This window comes from Oncorhynchus mykiss, chromosome 26 (genome assembly GCF_013265735.2).
Source record: "Oncorhynchus mykiss isolate Arlee chromosome 26, USDA_OmykA_1.1, whole genome shotgun sequence".
Classification (NCBI taxonomy): domain Eukaryota; kingdom Metazoa; phylum Chordata; class Actinopteri; order Salmoniformes; family Salmonidae; genus Oncorhynchus; species Oncorhynchus mykiss.
The window spans coordinates 45,336,820-45,359,380 of NC_048590.1; the positions used below are offsets into that span (position 1 = coordinate 45,336,820).

The 22,561-nt window shown below is 42.6% G+C and overlaps 1 protein-coding gene across 2 annotated transcripts; it reads right to left on the minus strand.

The window, feature by feature from the left end:
- Positions 1 to 1,747: 1,747 nt before the first annotated feature.
- On the minus strand, positions 1,748 to 21,905 carry LOC110506182 (sushi, nidogen and EGF-like domain-containing protein 1). Of its 2 annotated transcripts, XM_036964335.1 has the most exons (12): positions 21,814 to 21,905; positions 21,617 to 21,689; positions 21,498 to 21,521; positions 19,209 to 19,247; positions 17,931 to 17,969; positions 11,994 to 12,032; positions 11,395 to 11,516; positions 6,602 to 6,880; positions 6,326 to 6,421; positions 6,029 to 6,155; positions 4,021 to 4,059; positions 1,748 to 2,724 (listed from the first exon to the last, which is right to left on the minus strand). In XM_036964335.1, the coding sequence occupies exons 2-12, from the start codon at positions 21,681 to 21,683 to the stop codon at positions 2,585 to 2,587; spliced, it is 1,011 nt and encodes a 336-aa protein (XP_036820230.1). In that variant the 5' UTR covers positions 21,684 to 21,689; positions 21,814 to 21,905; the 3' UTR covers positions 1,748 to 2,584. The 2 variants fall into 2 exon arrangements, with proteins under 2 accessions (XP_036820230.1, XP_036820231.1); XM_036964336.1 differs by lacking the exon at positions 17,931 to 17,969.
- Positions 21,906 to 22,561: the final 656 nt, after the last annotated feature.

The window sequence follows — 22,561 nt, forward strand, 5'->3', positions numbered from 1 at the left end:
GTGTTTGTTTGCACCAGTTAGGCTGTTTAGGTTTTCACATTACGGTTATTGTTTTTGTATATCGAATTAACCACGCTGCATTTTGGTCCTCCTCTCCTTCATCGGAAGAAAACCATAACAAATACTTGCAATCAGACTTCCAGTATACAGTGCCTTGCGAAAGTGTTCGGCCCCCTTGAACTTTGCGACCTTTTGCCACATTTCAGGCTTCAAACATAAAGATATAAAACTGTGTTTTTTGTGAGGAATCAACAACAAGTGGGACACAATCATGAAGTGGAACGACATTTATTGGATATTTCAAACTTTTTTAACAAATAAAAAACTGAAAAATTGGCCGTGCAAAATTATTCAGCCCCTTTACTTTCAGTGCAGCAAACTCTCTCCAGAAGTTCAGTGAGGATCTCTGAATGATCCAATGTTGACCTAAATGACTAATGATGATAAATACAATCCACCTGTGTGTAATCAAGTCTCCGTATAAATGCACCTGCACTGTGATAGTCTCAGAGGTCCGTTAAAAGCGCAGAGAGCATCATGAAGAACAAGGAACACACCAGGCAGGTCTGAGATACTGTTGTGAAGAAGTTTAAAGCCGGCTTTGGATACAAAAATATTTCCCAAGCTTTAAACATCCCAAGGAGCACTGTGCATGCGATAATGTTGAAATGGAAGGAGTATCAGACCACTGCAAATCTACCAAGACCTGGCCGTCCCTCTAAACTTTCAGCTCATACAAGGAGAAGACTGATCAGAGATGCAGCCAAGAGGCCCATGATCACTCTGGATGAACTGCAGAGATCTACAGCTGAGGTGGGAGACTCTGTCCATAGGACAACAATCAGTCGTATATTGCACAAATCTGGCCTTTATAGAAGAGTGGCAAGAAGAAAGCCATTTCTTAAAGATATCCATAAAAAGTGTTGTTTAAAGTTTGCCACAAGCCACCTGGGAGACACACCAAACATGTGGAAGAAGGTGCTCTGGTCAGATGAAACCAAAATGGAACTTTTTGGCAACAATGCAAAACGTTATGTTTGGCGTAAAAGCAACACAGCTGAACACACCATCCCCACTGTCAAACATGGTGGTGGCAGCATCATGGTTTGGGCCTGCTTTTCTTCAGCAGGGACAGGGAAGATGGTTAAAATTGATGGGAAGATGGATGGAGCCAAATACAGGACCATTCTGGAAGAAAACCTGATGGAGTCTGCAAAAGACCTGAGACTGGGATGGAGATTTGTCTTCCAACAAGACAATGATCCAAAACATAAAGCAAAATCTACAATGGAATGGTTCAAAAATAAACATATCCAGGTGTTAGAATGGCCAAGTCAAAGTCCAGACCTGAATCCAATCGAGAATCTGTGGAAAGAACTGAAAACTGCTGTTCACAAATGCTCTCCATCCAACCTCACTGAGCTCGAGCTGTTTTGCAAGGAGGAATGGGAAAAAATGTCAGTCTCTTGATGTGCAAAACTGATAGAGCCATACCCCAAGCGACTTACAGCTGTAATCGCAGCAAAAGGTGGTGCTTCAAAGTATTAACTTAAGGGGGCTGAATAATTTTGCACGCCCAATTTTTCAGTTTTTGATTTGTTAAAAAAGTTTGAAATATCCAATAAATGTTGTTCCACTTGTTGTTGATTCTTCACAAAAAAATACAGTTTTATATCTTTATGTTTGAAGCCTGAAATGTGGCAAAAGGTCGCAAAGTTCAAGGGGGCCAAATACTTTCGCAAGGCACTGTATATTTAAGAGTAATCCGGTTAATTACAGTTGTGCAATAAGAATACAGTTATCAAGGAGAAAATATAGGGAGGCTTCAATGTAAAAAGATACTCACTCATCTAAGTCTATAAGCCTAGAAAATACCACAATTACATAGAAAATGTATGTCAGCAGATTGGTTAACAATTGCTCCCATAAGTAAGAATATTTCCAACTTTTATCCTTCCCAGGGCAGATCCAGATCTCAATAATTACCATAATGTAATTACCATCACTCTGCTTGGCCAAAACAATGATACAAAATAATAAAAACATCAAACACTCTCAGAACTAAATCAACACAACTCAATCTAAATGACAGGACAGCACATCTGTGTTGCTCCTGCTTTGAATCGACCGCTGTCTGGCAAGAGAGTAACATAGTTATCAGTCAGTCCTTGCACCCATAGCTCCATCTATGAATTTGGGTTACATTTCTCCAGCCCATTCCTCAACTGTTTATCAAAAAGTGTCACAGTGATCACTTTGTTTCTATTGGAATTTGCCACTTTAATGAATAGGTAAATATATTTCAAGTTATCCATCTACACAAATAAATCAATACAATAGCTAAGCCCATTAAAACACCCAGGAAGAAGGGCCCAAGGAAAATGGGAGTGGATCTGGAGTAACTCAAAGGCGCAACTGCACATACAATACTGTTTAGAATATTAGACAATAGGCTCCCTCCTTCCCCACTCTCATTCTTCCAGTGCACTCCAGCCTTCACTTTGAAAGACAAATCTCTCGAATGAATAGCACATGCACTATGGCTGACAATAAAACCACTCCCTTGATTGCAACAAAGTAAGAATCAATGATTTAAAATGGTAAGAAACACCAGAATTAACAAAGTGCTCAGCATATAAACAGAACCAGTCAAACCCTGTCCTTTACAAAAAATGGAATCTATGCAGAAGTCATCAATTGCGAAAGGCTCATCAGATGTTGGAGCTGGAAGGAATAGAGACAGAGGTTTGATACAGAGATGCAGCATAATATGAATAACAATGTAACAATTTGGCAATTATGTAACAATCTTCCAGAACCAACTTCCTGTAGGGTCATCCTCACCCCCTACGATTTTGTTGTTGATGGAGCGGATGCCACACACGAAAGTGAGAATACTTTTGTTAGAATTTTGACATAATAACAATTGTAGAATTTAGCCAAACTGCTTTTAGATTGAGGCTGGACACAAGATGCTCGGGAATGGGTCTTGAATTGTATTTAACATTACACAATCCACCAGCACAACTCAACATTCCAGATAGCGCCAAGGAAGCCCAAAACGTGTCTTCTGCAGAGGACAGGACAAAGCCATAATAATACTTGATCAGTCATAGTGTAAAAACTATTGGTCGCTAAATCCGGAGAAATTACAGACAATGTAAAAAACTGTTGGTCATTAAATCCGTTCTCGAAGGACCATGTAAAAAACTGTTGGTCATTAAATCTGTCTCGAAGGACTTGATCAGTCATAGTGTAAAAACTATTGGTCGCTAAATCCGGAGAAATTACAGACAATGTAAAAAACTGTTGGTCATTAAATCCGTTCTCGAAGGACCATGTAAAAAACTGTTGGTCATTAAATCTGTCTCGAAGGACCATGTAAAAAACTGTTGGTCATTAAATCTGTCTCGAAGGACCATGTAAAAAACTGTTGGTCATTAAATCTGTCTCGAAGGACCATGTAAAAATGATCGGTCGCTAAATCCAGTAAGGATGAGAAATACCAGAGTTTTGGTGCAGGAACGGGATAATAGTGCTATTTAATGTTGTCAATCAGTCATAGGCTATACACATTTTATTTACTGTTTCATGGATAACCCACTTAAGAGGTTAACATTTTTCCAAATTGAATATAAATCATTTAGAGCGATTTAAACACTTGACATCATCTAGCGTGCATCATGTGATTTTATACTGTAACAAGTAGGCAAAGTCTACTTTTACTGGTTAAAGTGATGTTGCACACCAGATGATGTCAAAGTGTATCCTGGTGAACTTCTCATTGGTTTTTTTAAATACTTTTATTTACTATTGCTCAATATTTAAATTCTCATTTTGCACAAAACCGTGGCAGACTGGAGGGATCACTATCAGAAACATCAAGTGACCATTCCATAAAGGGATTAGAGTCCAGGTGTTCTTTTAATATAACATTGGTTTCAGTCAGTTACAATCCAGTAAGAGAGAATTGGGAAGTGGATTGAAATCAGCTATTTATTGAGTGTAATGTAAACTCACCAGGGGTTGTTGAAGGGCCATCAGTTGTTGAAGTGGTCGCTGGAAGATATAGACAGAGAGGTTGGAAACTTAGCACAAGCACTTCCTGTAATGTCCTGTAGCCCCCAAAATATGAGATTTGAACTCTTTTATAAACGCTCAAAGCCCCACCCGCCTTCGATCCTGCTGATTGGATTGTATAGAGCAGTACAGCTGTTTAAACTCCTATCACCTGCTCCCCTTTCTCTCCCTGAATGTTGACCAATTCCACTGACTACTTAATTAAACTCTTTGCAGTCCATAAGTCATTCATTTTCAATGGAGGCAGATCACCTTGATTTGTCCCACTCTTGTGTGTTTTCCATTGTACCCTGCGGCAACCACCAGTTAGTTGATTTTAAATGTATTTTGTGACATTTTAAGAGTATCAACTCGACAGCAACAATAATTCAGGAGGGCCGAGGTAAACTATTGTTTGCTAATTCTAGAATTCATAAAATAATGTTTTAGCATGGAGCACAAGCCACCAGCACAACTCAACATTCCAGATAGTGCCAAGGAAGCCCAAAATGTGTCTTCTGCAGAGGACAGGATAAAGCCATAATAATACTTGATCAGTCATAGTGTAAAAACTATTGGTCGCTAAATCCGGAGAAATGACAGACAATGTAAAAAACTGTTGGTCATTAAATCCGTTCTCGAAGGACCATGTAAAAAACTGTTGGTCATTAAATCCAGCTAGAAGGACCATGTAAAAAACTATTGGTCATTAAATCCAGCTAGAAGGACCATGTAAAAAACTGTTGGTCATTAAATCCAGCTAGAAGGACCATGTAAAAAACTGTTGGTCATTAAATCCAGCTAGAAGGACCATGTAAAAAACTGTTGGTCATGAAATCCAGCTAGAAGGACCATGTAAAAAACTGTTGGTCATTAAATCCAGCTAGAAGGACCATGTAAAAAACTGTTGGTCATTAAATCCAGCTAGAAGGACCATGTAAAAAACTGTTGGTCATTAAATCCAGCTAGAAGGACCATGTAAAAAACTATTGGTCATTAAATCCAGCTAGAAGGACCATGTAAAAAACTATTGGTCATTAAATCCAGCTAGAAGGACCATGTAAAAAACTGTTGGTCATTAAATCCAGCTAGAAGGACCATGTAAAAAACTGTTGGTCATTAAATCCAGCTAGAAGGACCATGTAAAAAACTGTTGGTCATTAAATCCAGCTAGAAGGACCATGTAAAAAACTGTTGGTCATTAAATCCGTTCTTGAAGGACCATGTAAAAAACTGTTGGTCATTAAATCCAGCTAGAAGGACCATGTAAAAAACTGTTGGTCATTAAATCCAGCTAGAAGGACCATGTAAAAAACTGTTGGTCATTAAATACGTTCTTGAAGGACCATGTAAAAAACTGTTGGTCATTAAATCCAGCTAGAAGGACCATGTAAAAAACTGTTGGTCATTAAATCCGTTCTCGAAGGACCATGTAAAAAACTGTTGGTCATTAAATCCGTTCTCGAAGGACCATGTAAAAAACTGTTGGTCATTAAATCCGTTCTCGAAGGACCATGTAAAAAACTGTTGGTCATTAAATCCGTTCTCGAAGGACCATGTAAAAAACTGTTGGTCATTAAATCCGTCTCGAAGGACCATGTAAAAAACTGTTGGTCATTAAATCCGGAGAAATGACGGACCATGTAAAAAACTGTTGGTCGCTAAATACAATAAGGAAAAATACCAGAGTTTTGGTGCAGGAACGGGATAATAGTGCTATTTAATGTTATCAAGTGATGTTGCACACCAGATGATGTCAAAGTGTATCCTGGTGAACTTGTCTTTAAAAAAAATAAAAATAAACATAGTCATCAAGTAAAAGTAGCTGTAGATATAATACTTTACAAATGTATTTCCAAATACATTCACGTAAACTACTTTAAAAAAACGTTGAATAATTATTTTGAAATGTATTTAAAGTAATTGAAATACATGAAATAGTATTTGAACCCAGGTTTGTTGAAAGTACCATTTGTCTGGAAGGCCCAGCGACCAGCGACATTGACATTGCTGGTGTAACTGAAAGTTGTGTCGTTGCTTTGAAATGACCCCGGGATCGAGAAGTAGTGGATGGAGTTGACTGTGTCATAGCCAGCCTAGAAATACACATATCATAGATCGTTATTATCATTTATTAAAAGCATCAGAGATGAAATACTGTCCATACATAATTCACATCAGGAATGCAATTTATGCTCATGATAATGAATAGAAACCCATATATTATTCTTCATGAAAATGTATAATATGCATTCATTCTTCTGACCTGAATATTTTGAGTTGTTGGTGCAATCTCCCCATAGTTCATCAGGATGAAGGAGGATTGGCCACCAGCAATCAGAACCACTTGGAAGGTGATTTCCTTATATTAAGGAAATTAGATACACATTTTAATACATACTGTAGCCTCCTGTGTCATGTACCAATCTTGCACATTATACATCTTATATCATAGATTCACAGGCTTTTACTAATCGGCTTAAAAATAACTAAGCATCACTTTAGCTGACAATAGAAACAGAGTCACAACAAAAAGTCTTACTGTTCCAAAAGTGTTGTAGTAGGGAACCTTATCCCAGGTAGCAACGAAGACCCAATTAACAGAGAAGCCCAGATTTGGGAAGTACTGATTAATATCTTGTGTGGCCTGTTGAAGAACACTGCCACTGCTGTACTGCCGGTAAGAGATGGTACCATTCCGCCTGTTGTCCAAATCGGTCCAAAACGGGGCGATCAGATCTCTTGAGGAAAATGCAGGGAATCGGTATGGTATGTAACTGGCAAATGCTGCATTGAAGGTCAGATGTCCATTGTGGTTCACCTGAAATGAAATGTCTGAATTGGAATGGAAATAAAGCCTGTATGACAGTTTAGACACAACTGGTTACGCTTCATCATTTGTTTATTTGTAAGGACAGATCTTTGGAGAAGATGGTTTTGCATCGCTTACAACACTGACAAGTGAAAGTAAAGGAAAATCAGACAAAATGCGTGAATAAATAAAGTACATGTAACATATTGTATGGGACACTTTTAAATGTACTTTTAGAGGCCATTCAATACAATACTCATAACTAAAACAAAAGCAGTTTAGGTCAAAATAGATTAGACTAATAAAGGAAATAGAGGAAGTAACAGTGCAGGCAGAAGGTAATGGAAATTGTACTATAGAGGCACAAAATAGGCTAGAGGAAAACACAAAAAGAAATGGAGGTACTTATTCAAGAATGATCAAGTGTAATGTTTTACAAAATAAAGTGAATTGGATGGAAAATTGTGAAAAATGCACAACATTTCTCTTGAATCTTCAACATAGAAATTCTACCAAAAATAATTTACAGAAACTTGTTACAAATGATGGAGTTATCCATGATTCAAATTATAATTTGAAAAAGGAAGCAAAATATGTTAAGCATGTTTTCTTTTCAGTCTCCTCTATTTGCACTGAATGGTGTTAACTGTTATGATTTCTTTCCTAATAATAATAATAATGTTAAATGAACACATTTACAGAAAGACCTGTGTGAAGGCCAACTTACTGAAGAGGAACTTCTTGAGGCTATAAAATCTCTTCAGTCTGGAAAACATCAGGGCTTGACGGTATACCAGTAGAGGTACATCAGAACTTTTTTTTGATGTACTCAAATATCCATTATTAGCATATTTTAATTACTCCTATACAAATGGTAGACGTTCAAGTTCTCAACAAGAAGGTGTGATTTCATTACTACTAAAACAGGACCCAAGTGGTAAGTATAAAGATCCAGTCCATTTTAAAAACAGGAGGCCTCTAATGCTTCAATGTTGTGATGTGAAAATCCTGGCGAAATGCATAGCACATAGAATAAAAAAGGTTTTACCAGATATTGTTCACCCTGATCAGACAGGATTTTTACATGGACAATATATTGGAGATAATATATGACAATTACTTGAAACAATTGAACATTATGAAACATAGAAGATACCAGGCTTGGTCTTCATAGCAGATTTTGAAAAGGCATTTGATAAAGTACGACTAGAATTTATATATAAATGCCTGGATTACTTTAATTTTGGTGAATCTCTTATACAATAGGTTAAAGTTATGTACAGCAACCACAGGTGTAAAATAGTAAATAATGGTTACTTCTCAGAAAGTATTGAGCTTTTAAGAGGAGTAAAACAAGGCTGTCCGTTGTCTCCATATCTATTTATTATGGCCTTTGAAATGCTAGCTATTAAAATGAGATCCAACAGGAACATCAAGGGGTTAGAAATCCAGGGGATAAAAACTAAAATGTCAATGTATGCTGATGACTAGTTTTTTCTTAAGTCCGCGATCTGGATCCCTGCACAGTCTCAATCTGGATCCCTGCACAGTCTCAATCTGGATCCCTGCACAGTCTCAATCTGGATCCCTGCACAGTCTCAATCTGGATCCCTGCACAGTCTCAATCTGGATCCCTGCACAGTCTCAATCTGGATCCCTGCACAGTCTCAATCTGGATCCCTGCACAGTCTCAATCTGGATCCCTGCACAGTCTCAATCTGGATCCCTGCACAGTCTCAATCTGGATCCCTGCACAGTCTCAATCTGGATCCCTGCACAGTCTCAATCTGGATCCCTGCACAGTCTCAATCTGGATCCCTGCACAGTCTCAATCTGGATCCCTGCACAGTCTCAATCTGGATCCCTGCACAGTCTCAATCTGGATCCCTGCACAGTCTCAATCTGGATCCCTGCACAGTCTCAATCTGGATCCCTGCACAGTCTCAATCTGGATCCCTGCACAGTCTCAATCTGGATCCCTGCACAGTCTCAATCTGGATCCCTGCACAGTCTCAATCTGGATCCCTGCACAGTCTCAATCTGGATCCCTGCACAGTCTCAATCTGGATCCCTGCACAGTCTCATTTCATTTGATTTGGAATGCTAAGCCAGACAAATTAAACGTGCCTATTTATATAATGAATATGAGTTTGGGGGGCTAAAATGATTAAATATTAGCATTTGAAATATCTCACTAAAAGCTTCACTAATACATAAATGATACTAAACCCAAAATGGTTCTCCAGTAGATTATTGAGAAAGGCTCAGCCTTTGTTCAAAAATGCCTTTTTGCATGTATACAGATTGAAACTTCTAATTTCTGACAAATTGAAAATGAAATGTTGTTTAAAGTATCGCCCTTTCTTAAACAAGCCATACAAAGCTGGTTACAATTTCAGTTTTATCCTCCAGACAAGATAGAACAAATATTACAACAAATGTTATGGTTAAACTCAAATATACTGACTAATAAATAAACATTCTTTATAGATTTTCTTTTAAATGGTATTATATTTATTAATGATATTATGAATAGAAATGGAGGAGTTATGTCACATATTTAGCTATTGAAAATATATGGGAATATCTGCTCAATCCAAATTTGCAACCAAATGGATACTTGATTCAACACTTAGAGTTTTAAATGTAAGTTTTCATATAAAATTCTTGCCACCAACAGAATGCTATATATAGGGGGCATACAACAATCTCAGCTCTGTAAGTTTTGCCTACGAAGAGAGAGAATTAATAGATAATTTACTCTGGTATTGCCCCCATGTAGCTTGTTTCTGGTCACAGGTTCCGGAATGGTTAAAAAAAAAAATCACAACATGCTCTTAAAATTAACCTTACAAATAGCAGTGTTGGGCGATTTGGAAAGACATAGTTAGTCAATAAATAATATAATAATACTCGTAGGAAAGGTTTTCATCTTTAGCTCACAATTTGTAGTTACTATACGATTAGAAAGGTAGAAAAAAAAGGATCTAAAACATCACAGGACAATTGATAAATATATGGCACATGGAAACCAAACAAGGGTGGTCTATGGTGATAGGTGGGATGGGCTGAGAGTGGCTGAGGGGTGGGATTAAAGAGCTGAGGTCTATGGTGATAGGTGGGATGGGCTGAGAGTGGCTGAGGGGTGGGATTAAAGAGCTGAGGTATATGGTGATAGGTGGATGGGCTGAGACTGGCTGAGGGGTGGGATTAAAGAGCTGAGGTCTATGGTGATAGGTGGGATGGGCTGAGAGTGGCTGATGGGCAGAATTAAAGAGCTGAGGTCTATGATGATAGGTGGGATGGGCTGAGAGTGGCTGAGGGGTGGGATTAAAGAGCTGAGGTCTATGGTGATAGGTGGGACGGGCTGAGAGTGGCTGAGGGGTGGAATTAAAGAGCTGAGGTCTATGGTGATAGGTGGGATGGGCTGAGAGTGGCTGAGGGGTGGGATTAAAGAGCTGAGGTCTATGGTGATAGATGGGATGGGCTGAGAGTGGCTGAGGGTTGGGATTAAAGAGCTGAGGTCTATGGTGATAGGTGGGATGGGCTGAGACTGGCTGAGGGGTGGGATTAAAGAGCTGAGGTCTATGGTGATAGGTGGGATGGGCTGAGAGTGGCTGATGGGCAGAATTAAAGAGCTGAGGTCTATGGTGATAGGTGGGATGGGCTGAGAGTGGCTGAGGGGTGGGATTAAAGAGCTGAGGTCTATGGTGATAGGTGGGACGGGCTGAGAGTGGCTGAGGGGTGGAATTAAAGAGCTGAGGTCTATGGTGATAGGTGGGATGGGCTGAGAGTGGCTGAGGGGTGGGATTAAAGAGCTGAGGTCTATGGTGATAGGTGGGATGGGCTGAGAGTGGCTGAGGGGTGGGATTAAAGAGCTGAGGTCTATGGTGATAGGTGGGACGGGCTGAGAGTGATTTAGGGGTGGGATTAAAGAGCTGAGGTCTATGGTGATAGGTGGGACGGGCTGAGAGTGGCGGAGGGGTGGGATTAAAGAGCTGAGGTCTGGGATTAAAGAGCTGAGGTTTATGGTGATAGGTGGGATGGGCTGAGAGTGGCAGAGGGGTGGGATTAAAGAGCTGAGGTCTATGGTGATAGGTGGGATGGGCTGAGAGTGGCTGAGGGGTGGGATTAAAGAGCTGAGGTCTATGGTGATAGGTGGGATGGGCTGAGAGTGGCTGAGGGGTGGGATTAAAGAGCTGAGGTCTATGGTGATAGGTGGGACGGGCTGAGAGTGGCTGAGGGGTGGGATTAAAGAGTTTATGTTTGGTAATGTATTATTGTTATGTGACTGCTTTATATAAAAGTACCATGTATGTAAAATGTGTATGTAAATTGTATGTATATGTAGCAGAAAAGTAGTTAAAAAAAACAAAAAGATATTTGTACTCCGGGTGGTGGAGTAAAAAAACACAAAAAAACATGGAACATATTAATAAATACAGTGTGTACTACTATCACTCCATAATGTATGTAATGTATGCACTATCCCAGAGAGGTTAAAAACATTTATTTTTACGCACGTGTATCTGTTGATATGGTTTTCCAAAATAAACAAATGGCTGCTCCAGGGTTATAGGAGGGGAACTTCCATCATCGGATCGGGAGCTCACTGTGTCTCCAGCCCCAAATGGATAGAGTGGGCCTGAGATGAACAAAATGGTCCATTAATAACATCATTACAATTAGGTCATACAGTGATTATCTAACAATCTGTCACGGCCAACTTTCTGCATTGTCATCCTCACCCCAACTATTTTCTTGTTGATTTGGATTATGCCACACACTAAAGGGAGAATAAACTCTTGGGATTTTTCAGCAATTCAGCCAAAGTAAGTTTAGGTCATGGCGGGACACAAGATGCTTGGGATTTGGTTTTTAATTTTGGAATATTGACAAGTGGCAGTTGGAATGCAAGTGCACAATATTTAAATTCTCATTTTGCACAAAACCATGGCAGAGGGATCACTATCAGACACATCAGCAAGTGACCATTCCATAAAGGGATTAGAGTCCAGGTGTTCTTTTAATATAACATTAGTTTCAGTCAGTTACAATCCAGTAAGAGAGAATTGAGAAGTGGATTTAAATCAGCTATTTATTGGGTGTAATGTAAACTCACCAGGGGTTGTTGAAGGGCCATCAGTTGTTGAAGTGGTCGCTGGAAGATATAGACAGAGAGGTTGGAAATTTAGCACTTCCTGTAAAACCCCGTAGCCCCCAAAATACGGGATTTGGTCTCTTTTATAAACGCTTAAAGCCCCACTGATTTTAGATTGCGGCGGGACACGAGATGCTCGAGAATGGGTCTTGAATTTTTGAATATGAACACATGGCAGCTGGGATGTAAATCATATTGTCTGACTTCTCATTTTGCCCGAGCAATTCAGCCAAAGTGAGTTTAGGTCATGGCGGGACACAAGATGCTTGGGAATTGGTTTTCAATTTTGGAATATTGACAAGTGGCAGTTGGAATGCAAGTGCACAATATTTAAATTCTAATTTTGCCCAAAACCATGTCAGACTGGAGTGATCACTATCAGACACATCAGCAAGTGGCCATTCCATAATGGGCTTAGGGTCCAAGTGTTCTTTCAACATAAGATTGTCAACCTGTTGTTTTATGTAAACGATGCCGAGTCTCCAAGGTACTGTGTAATGGACAGGGCTGTCTCACTGTCTGGAGGCTATGTGTCATGTACTGTCATGTTGTGTCTTGTCTCTGTCCTTTCCCTTCACCCTGTCTCCCTCTGCTGGTCGTTGTTAGGTTACCTTTTCTCCCCCGCTTTCCCCCAGCTGTTCCTTGTCTCCTCTGACTACCCATTCACCCCGTTTCCCACCTGTTCCCTTTTTCCCTCTGATTAGGTCCCTATATCTCTCTCTGTTTCTGTTCCTGTCCTTGTCGGATTCTTGTTTGTTGTGTTTCATGCCTGAGCCAGACTATCGTCATGTTTGCTGTAACCTTGTCCTGTCCTGTCGGAATCTGCCGGTCTATCTGAGCCTACCTATGTTTGGTTATTAAAGAAGCTCTGTTTAAGTTAGTTCGCTTTTGGGTCCTCATTCACTCACCATAACAGAAGAATCCGACCAAGAATGGACCCAGCGACTTCGGATCCTCTCCACTCAGCCGTCGGGATCCAGGGAGCGATGCTAGGCAGACACGAGCAGGAAGTGTCTGCTGCTCGACATGCCGTTGAGACCCTGGCCACCCAAGTCTCCAACCTCACAGAACAGGTTCACCATCTCCGCCTCGATCCACCGGCCACTTCCAGGGCTTTCGAATCTCCGGAGCCCAGAATCAATAACCCGCCGTGTTACTCTGGGGAGCCCACTGAATGCCGCTCGTTCCTCACCCAGTGTGATATTGTGTTTTCTCTCCAGCCCAACACTTACTCCAGGAGCACTGCTCGTGTCGCCTACGTCATATCTCTCCTTATTGGACGGGCTCGTGAGTGGGGCACGGCAATCTGGGAGGCAAGGGCTGAGTGTACTAACCAGTATCAGGACTTTAAGGAGGAGATGATACGGGTTTTTGATCGATCTGTTTTTGGGGAGGAGGCTTCCAGGGCCCTGTCTTCCCTATGTCAAGGCAATCGATCCATAACAGACTACTCTATTGAGTTTCGCACTCTTGCTGTCTCCAGTGGCTGGAACGAGCCGGCCTTGCTCGCTCGTCTTCTGGAGGGTTTCCGCGCAGAGGTAAAGGATGAGATTCTCTCTCGGGAGGTTCCTTCCAGCGTGGATTCCTTGATTGAACTCGCTATTCGCATTGAGCGACGGGTTGATCTTCGTCACCGAGCTCGTGGAAAGGAGCTCGCGCTCTCCGTCGCCTCCCTCTCCGCATCACTACCATCTTCCTCTGCCGGCTCGGGTGCTGAGCCCATGCAGCTGGGAGGTATCCGCATCTCGACTAAGGAGAGGGAACGGAGAATCACCAACCGCCTCTGTCTCTATTGCGGTTCCGCTGGTCATTTTGTCACTTCATGTCCAGTAAAAGGCCAGAGCTCGTCAGTAAGCGGAGGGCTACTGGTGAGCGCTACTACTCCTGTCTCTCCTTCAAGATCCTGCACTACCTTGTCGGTCCATCTACGCTGGACCGGTTCGTCAGCTTCCTGCAGTGCCTTAATAGACTCTGGGGCGGAGGGCTGTTTTATGGACGAGACCTGGGCTCGGGAACATGACATTCCTCTCAGACAGTTAAAGGAGCCCACGGCCTTGTTCGCCCTGGATGGTAGTCCTCTCCCCAGGATTCAGCGTGAGACGCTACCTTTAACCCTCACTGTTTCTGGTAATCATAGTGAAACCATTTCTTTTTTAATTTTTCGTTCACCTTTTACACCTGTTGTTTTGGGCCATCCCTGGCTAGTTTGTCATAATCCTTCCATTAATTGGTCTAGTAATTCTATCCTCTCCTGGAACGTCTCTTGTCATGTGAAATGTTTAATGTCTGCTATCCCTCCTGTTTCCTCTGTCTCTTCTTCACAGGAGGAGCCTGGTGATTTGACAGGGGTGCCGGAGGAATATCACGATCTGCGCACGGTGTTCAGTCGGTCCAGGGCCACCTCTCTTCCTCCACACCGGTCGTATGATTGTAGTATTGATCTCCTTCCGGGAACCACCCCCCCCCCGGGGTAGACTATACTCTCTGTTGGCTCCCGAACGTAAGGCTCTCGAAGATTATTTGTCTGTAGCTCTTGACGCTGGTACCATTGTCCCCTCCTCCTCTCCCGCCGGAGCGGGGTTTTTTTTTGTCAAGAAGAAGGACGGGTCTCTGCGCCCCTGCATAGATTATCGAGGGCTGAATGACATAACAGTGAAGAATCGTTATCCGCTTCCTCTTATGTCTTCAGCCTTCGAGATCCTGCAGGGAGCCAGGTTTTTCACTAAGTTGGACCTTCGTAACGCTTACCATCTCGTGCGCATCAGGGAGGGGGACGAGTGGAAGACGGCGTTTAACACTCCGTTAGGGCACTTTGAATACCGGGTTCTTCCTTTCGGCCTCGCTAACGCTCCAGCTGTCTTTCAGGCATTAGTCAATGATGTCCTGAGAGACATGCTGAACATCTTTGTTTTCGTTTACCTTGACGATATCCTGATTTTTTCACCGTCACTCCAGATTCATGTTCAGCACGTTCGACGTGTCCTCCAGCGCCTTTTAGAGAATTGTCTTTTTGTGAAGGCTGAGAAGTGCACTTTTCATGCCTCCTCCGTCACATTTCTCGGTTCTGTTATTTCCGCTGAAGGCATTAAGATGGATCCCGCTAAGGTCCAAGCTGTCATTGATTGGCCCGTCCCTAAGTCACGCGTCGAGCTGCAGCGCTTTCTCGGCTTCGCGAACTTCTATCGTCGTTTCATCCGTAATTTCGGTCAGGTGGCAGCTCCTCTCACAGCCCTTACTTCTGTCAAGACGTGCTTTAAGTGGTCCGTTTCCGCCCAGGGAGCTTTTGATCTCCTCAAGAATCGTTTTACATCCGCTCCTATCCTTGTTACACCTGACGTCTCTAGACAGTTCGTTGTCGAGGTTGACGCGTCAGAGGTGGGCGTGGGAGCCATCCTTTCTCAGCGCTCCCTCTCTGACGACAAGGTCCACCCATGCGCGTATTTTTCTCATCGCCTGTCGCCGTCGGAACGTAACTATGATGTGGGTAACCGCGAACTGCTCGCCATCCGGTTAGCCCTAGGCGAATGGCGACAGTGGTTGGAGGGGGCGACCGTTCCTTTTGTCGTTTGGACTGACCATAGGAACCTTGAGTACATCCGTTCTGCCAAACGACTTAATGCGCGTCAGGCGCGTTGGGCGCTGTTTTTCGCTCGTTTCGAGTTCGTGATTTCTTATCGTCCGGGCTCTAAGAACACCAAGCCTGATGCTTTGTCTCGTCTCTTCAGTTCTTCAGTAGCCTCCACTGACCCCGAGGGGATTCTCCCTGAGGGGCGTGTTGTCGGGTTGACTGTCTGGGGAATTGAGAGGCAGGTAAAACAAGCGCTCACTCACACTCCGTCGCCGCGCGCTTGTCCTAGGAACCTTCTTTTCGTTCCCGTTCCTACTCGTCTGGCCGTTCTTCAGTGGGCTCACTCTGCCAAGTTAGCCGGCCACCCTGGCGTTCGGGGTACGCTTGCTTCCATTCGCCAGCGTTTTTGGTGGCCCACCCGGGAGCATGACACGCGTCGTTTCGTGGCTGCTTGTTCGGTCTGCGCGCAGACTAAGTCCGGTAACTCTCCTCCTGCCGGCCGTCTCAGGCCGCTTCCTATTCCCTCTCGACCGTGGTCTCACATCGCCTTAGATTTTGTCACCGGACTGCCTTCGTCAGCGGGGAAGACTGTTATTCTTACGGTTGTCGATAGGTTCTCTAAGGCGGCTCATTTCATTCCCCTTGCTAAGCTTCCTTCTGCTAAAGAGACGGCACAAATCATCATCGAGAATGTTTTCAGAATTCATGGCCTTCCGTCAGACGTCGTTTCGGACAGAGGTCCGCAATTCACGTCTCAATTTTGGAGGGAGTTTTGCCGTTTGATTGGGGCTTCCGTCAGTCTCTCTTCCGGCTTTCACCCCCAGTCTAACGGTCAAGCAGAACGGGCCAATCAGACTATTGGTCGCATCTTACGCAGTCTTTCTTTTCGTAACCCTGCGTCTTGGTCAGAACAGCTCCCCTGGGCAGAATACGCCCACAACTCGCTTCCTTCGTCTGCGACCGGGCTATCTCCTTTTCAGAGTAGCCTCGGGTACCAGCCTCCGCTGTTCTCATCTCAGTTCGCCGAGTCCAGCGTCCCCTCCGCTCAGGCTTTTGTCCAACGTTGCGAGCGCACCTGGAAGAGGGTCAGGTCTGCACTTTGCCGTTATAGGACGCAGACTGTGAGGGCTGCTAATAAGCGTAGAACTAAGAGTCCTAGATATTGTCGCGGTCAGAGAGTTTGGCTCTCCACTCAGAACCTTCCCCTTAAGACGGCTTCTCGCAAGTTGACCCCGCGGTTCATTGGTCCGTTCCGTATTTCTCGGGTCATTAATCCTGTCGCAGTTCGACTTCTTCTTCCGCGATACCTTCGTCGCGTCCACCCGGTCTTCCATGTCTCCTGCATCAAGCCCGTCCTTCGCGCCCCCGCTCGTCTCCCCCCCCCCCCCCCCCCATCCTTGTCGAGGGCGCACCCATCTACAGGGTCCGTAGAATTTTGGACATGCGTCCTCGGGGCCGTGGTCACCAGTACCTCGTAGATTGGGAGGGGTACGGTCCTGAGGAGAGGAGTTGGGTTCCCTCTCGGGACGTGCTGGACCGTGCGCTGATCGAGGATTTCCTCCGTTGCCGCCAGGTTTCCTCCTCGAGTGCGCCAGGAGGCGCTCGGTGAGTGGGGGGGTACTGTCATGTACTGTCATGTTGTGTCTCTTCTCTGTCCTTTCCCTTCACCCTGTCTCCCTCTGCTGGTCGTTGTTAGGTTACCTTTTCTCCCCCGCTTTCCCCCAGCTGTTCCTTGTCTCCTCTGACTACCCATTCACCCCGTTTCCCACCTGTTCCCTTTTTCCCTCTGATTAGGTCCCTATATCTCTCTCTGTTTCTGTTCCTGTCCTTGTCGGATTCTTGTTTGTTGTGTTTCATGCCTGAGCCAGACTATCGTCATGTTTGCTGTAACCTTGTCCTGTCCTGTCGGAATCTGCCGGTCTATCTGAGCCTACCTATGTTTGGTTATTAAAGAAGCTCTGTTTAAGTTAGTTCGCTTTTGGGTCCTCATTCACTCACCATAACACTATGATTGGATAGAGCACAATTAGTGCATCTGTTTAATCTAGTGTTAGTGGGCAAGTGGACATTATTGTAATCGAAACTAAACCCTCATGTAAATTGTGATGCACAGTGATTGGCCACCCATCCAATAGCAAACCCGCGTCACAACTATAACTTTATTGATCAAATCCCAGCTCTTTCATGACAACCCCACTAATATATAATATTTGGTATATAACATAACATCTCATCAAGATGAGAGACGGTTTCAGTCAGTTACAATCCAGTAAGAGAGAATTGAGAAGTGGATTGAAATCAGCTATTTATTGGGTGTAATGTAAACTCACCAGGTGTTGTTGAAGGGCCATCAGTTGTTGAAGTGGTCGCTGGAGGATAAAGACGGAGAGGTTGGAAATTTAGCACAAGCACTTCCTGCTCCCAAAATACAAGATTTGGTCTCTTCTAAACGCTTAAAGCCCCACTGATTTTAGATTGCGGCGGGACACGAGATGCTCGGATATGGGTCTTGAATTTTTGAATATGGACAAGTGGCAGCTGGGATGCAAGTGCATTTACTGCTTGTGAAGTTGCTAGCTAGCAAGTTAGCATAAACTAGCACTAACTGGGCTAGTCATTGTCTAAATCAACTGTTGCCAAACTCAGTCCCCGGGACCCAAAGGGGTGCACGTTTAGTTTTGTTCTCTAACACTACACAGCTGATTCAAATGATCAAAGCTTAATGATTAGAGGATTATTTGAATCAGTTGTGTAGTGCAGGGGCAAAAAACAAAATATGCACCCCTTGGGGTCCTGGGGACCGAGTTTGGGAAACCCTGGTCTAAATGACAGGCAGAAGCACATTCATAACAATAGTATGGTAACATCTTGTGGTCCAATGTGAATTACGGAGGGGGGGGGGTCAGTTACCGCAGGGGGCTATTTACCCCCTAGTACCCTACCCTGCTGCAGCCACCGGTTGGTTTAAATGTAAGAGTAATGTGTTGCGTTGTCTCATGCTTCAACCATGAGTTGATTTAAAAAGTATCTTGTGACATTTAAAGAGTATCAACTCGACAGCAACACTAATTAATTACCGAGCCATGAGGGCTGAGGTAAACTAGGGTTGACTTCCATAGATTCACTTTGCTCTGATTTGATTCATTTTTTGCTAATTCTAGTATTCAGAAAATAATATTTTAGCAAGAGCACAAGCCACCAGCCCTCAACATTCTCAACATTCCAGAGAGTGCCAAAACCCAAAGCCCAAAACGTGTCTGCTGCAGAGGGACAGGACAAAGCCATAAGAAAACCTATTCAGTCATAGTGTAAAAATGATTAGTCGCTAAATCCAAAAACATTGACATGATTGTAATCCAAACCCAACCCTCATGTAAATCATGATGCACAGTGAATGGGGGACCAGTCAGTGGCAAGCCCGCGTCACACCTACACATTTACTGATCAAATCCCAGCTCTTTCGTGACAACCCCACCTATATATAATATTTGTTATATAACATAACATCTCATTAAGATAAGAGACGGTTTCAGTCAGTTACAATCCAGTAAGAGAGAATTGAGAAGTGGATTGAAATCAGCTATTTATTGGGTGTAATGTAAACTCACCAGGGGTTGTTGAAGGGCCATCAGTTGTTGAAGTGTTCACTGGAATATATAGACAGAGAGGTTAGAAATGTAGCACTTCCTGTAAAACCCCATAGCCTCCAAAATACTAGATTTGGTCTCTTATAAACACTTAAAGCCCCACTGATTTTAGATTGCGACGGGACACGAGATGCTCGGGAATGGATCTTGAATTTTTGAATATGAACAAGTGGCAGCTGGGATGTAAGTGAGTATTGTCTCAATTCTCATTTTGCCCAAAACCATGGCATACTGGAGTGATCACTATCAGACACATCAGCAAGTGGCCATTCCATAATGGGCTTAGAGTCCAGGTGTTCTTTCAACATAAGATTGTCAACATGTCTTACAGTATATATACTGTATATAAAACAATATCTAAAGAAAGCCACACACTCTCTCACACACACTCCTATAGTATATGCAATACCACTTAAATGTAACTCAATTTTATCTTAAATGTAATCACTGTAATCCCCAAAAGTAACAAGTTATCATGAAGGGGCATAAACAATAACTACTAATGCTGCACACTCCAAGAAATGTACAAATCTCACCTTTCTGGTAAAAAAATATATATAAATTGCTGCGGTGTAGTCACTTTTGAGGACACAAGCTCAAATACACAGTACAAATATGATAAAAATATGAAAAGATGAAATATTTGATAAAAACTGTAGTTTTGGGTCGCCTCCCTGACCAAGTTTCTTCTTGCACGGTTGCTCAATTTGGTCAGCGCTAGGCAGAGTCTGAGTAGTTCCATATTTTGTGCTCAAGGAAACTCTAGAAATTGTTTTATTGTCATGACTTCCGCAGAAGTGGGCTCCTCTCCTTGTTCGGGCGGCGTTCGGCGGTCGACGTCACCGGCTTTCTAGCCATCGCCGCTCCATTTTTCATTTATCCATTTGTTTTGTCTTGATCCCTGCACACCTGGTTTTCATTCCCAATCACACTACATGTATTTATTCCTCTGTTCCCCCTCATGTCTTTGTGTGAACTTGTTTGTTTGTTACATGTAGCCCGTATTAGGCTGGTTAGCACCGGGTCTGTGTTTGGCCAGTGTGTTTTGGTTATTTTGTACCATTCGTGTACTTTGGGCGAATATTGGGTATGAATAAAATGCGCCTATTATCACCCATCTCTGCTCTCCTGCACCTGACTTACCTTCAACCAGTAGCGCACACCCTGACATGTATACCTTTCCCCAGATGACCTCCGAGATGAGGTGATCTACGGACAGTCCCTTGGCCTTCATGGTATAGTTTCTGCTCTGACATGCATTGTCAACTGTGTGACCTTATATAGACAGGTGTGTTTTATTTTTTAAATCTTGTCCGAACAATTGAATTGGCCACAGGTGGACTCCAATAGAGTTGTAGTGACATTTCAAGGATGATCAAAGGAAATTGGATGCACCTGAACTCAATTTGGAGTGTCATAGCAAAGGGGTGTGAATACTTATGTAAATTTGAAATTTCTGTATTTCATTTTCAAAAAATTAGCAAACAATTCGAAAAGCATGTTTTCATTTTATCATTATGGGGTATTGTGTGTAGATAGGTGAGAAAAAATGTATATTTAATCCATTTTGAATTCAGGCTGTAACACAAAGAATGTGTAACAAATCAAGGTGTATGAATACTTTCTGAAGCCAGTATAAGCAATTCCAATGCAAGTCAATGGAGAGTGAGGCATGCACCAGTATTCTCCCTATTCCCCTCCCTCTCTCACAAGTACACGTGTACACACAAGTGGAGGCTGCTGAGGGGAGGACGGCTCGGAATAATGGCTGGAACGGAGTCAATGGAATGACATGAAACACATGGAAACGATGTGTTTGATACCATTCCACTAATTCTGCTCCAGTCATTACCAAGAGCCTGTCCTCCCTAATTAAGGAGCCACCAACCTCCTTTGGTAGACACATACCACAGACATCCATGCACACCAGCGCAAAATCTTTAATTCTAATTCACAGATCTTCTCGAGTGACATTGTCACAAGAGAAGTTAAATAGAAGTTATTTTAGGATGCTTGTAGGCCAAGTTTTCACACTTGTAGTTTTCACACCAAGCATTCTTTCGGTAGAATAAGGAAGTCAAATCCATTCCTCTGTGTTAGTTCAGGAACTACCACCTATGCCTCTAAGACTAAGTGATGTAATCTCTGCTTGTTTCATGTTATGTAAGTATCTCATGACGGTTTCAGTTACAATTTAGTCCGAGTTGAAAAGTGGATTGAAATCAGTTATTGGGTGTCATGTAAACTCACCAAAATCAGCAGTGGTCACCTTACCTTTTGAAACAATGGAGGGGGGGTCAAGGTGAGCTTAAATTCACATGTAAAATACTAACACAATCATCAAGATACAAAGTGGATAAAGTACTTACTCGTCATCAACAAAAACATCACAAAAAGCATCATTTGATTCCTCATTGTCACAAGCTCCTTGTCCATTCAAATCTAGAAGCAAAATGTTTCATATTTATCGTCATAACCATGAATATCATTATCCCTTTCTTCAAAACTGTCTTCATTCACATTTTACATGTTCTATTCTACAAACAGATGTGTTAGAACAGCTCACCTGTTTCCGCGCATTCACCCTTTCTTCTGTGTAGTTCTGTTGGGTTGGGACTATTGGTTCCTAGGTATAGTTTATACGTAGGTATGTTAAGAAGGTGGAATGTGGCCAACCCCTATAGTCAATGGCATACATGAATCACCCCAAGGACACTTCCTGCAGGTTTTGGCACCAGGCTTATGTATTTTATATGTAAATCAAATGAATAAGGTGGAATAACAACAAATGGAATGCAATACATACATTTCAATTATGAGATTACAAAACAATTAGGCCTAGACCTAGGTAGCTAACTGGTTTCTTAGCTATATTCACCTTCAATATCTTAATCAGGACTTGATTTACTGTAATAGTGTCACGCCCTGACCTATGATATCTCTGTTTTCTTTATATTTTGGTTAGGTCAGGGTTTGACTAGGGCGGACATGCTAGTTTTTGTATTGTCTAGGAGTTTTGTATTGTCTAGTGGTTTTGTATTGTCTAGGGTTTTTGTATGTCTAGAGTTTTGTAGGTCTAGCGTTTTTGTATGTCTAGGGTTTTGTAGGTCTAGGTATTTGTATGTTTATGGTGGCCTGATATGGTTCCCAATCAGAGGCAGCTGTTTATCGTTGTCTCTGATTGGGGATCATATTTAGGTAGCCATTTCCCTTTGGTCTTTGTGGGTTCTTGTCTATGTGCAGTTGCCTGTCAGCACTCATTTGTATAGCTTCACGTGTCGTTTTGTTTAGTTTGTTCAGTGTTCATTCTTTTA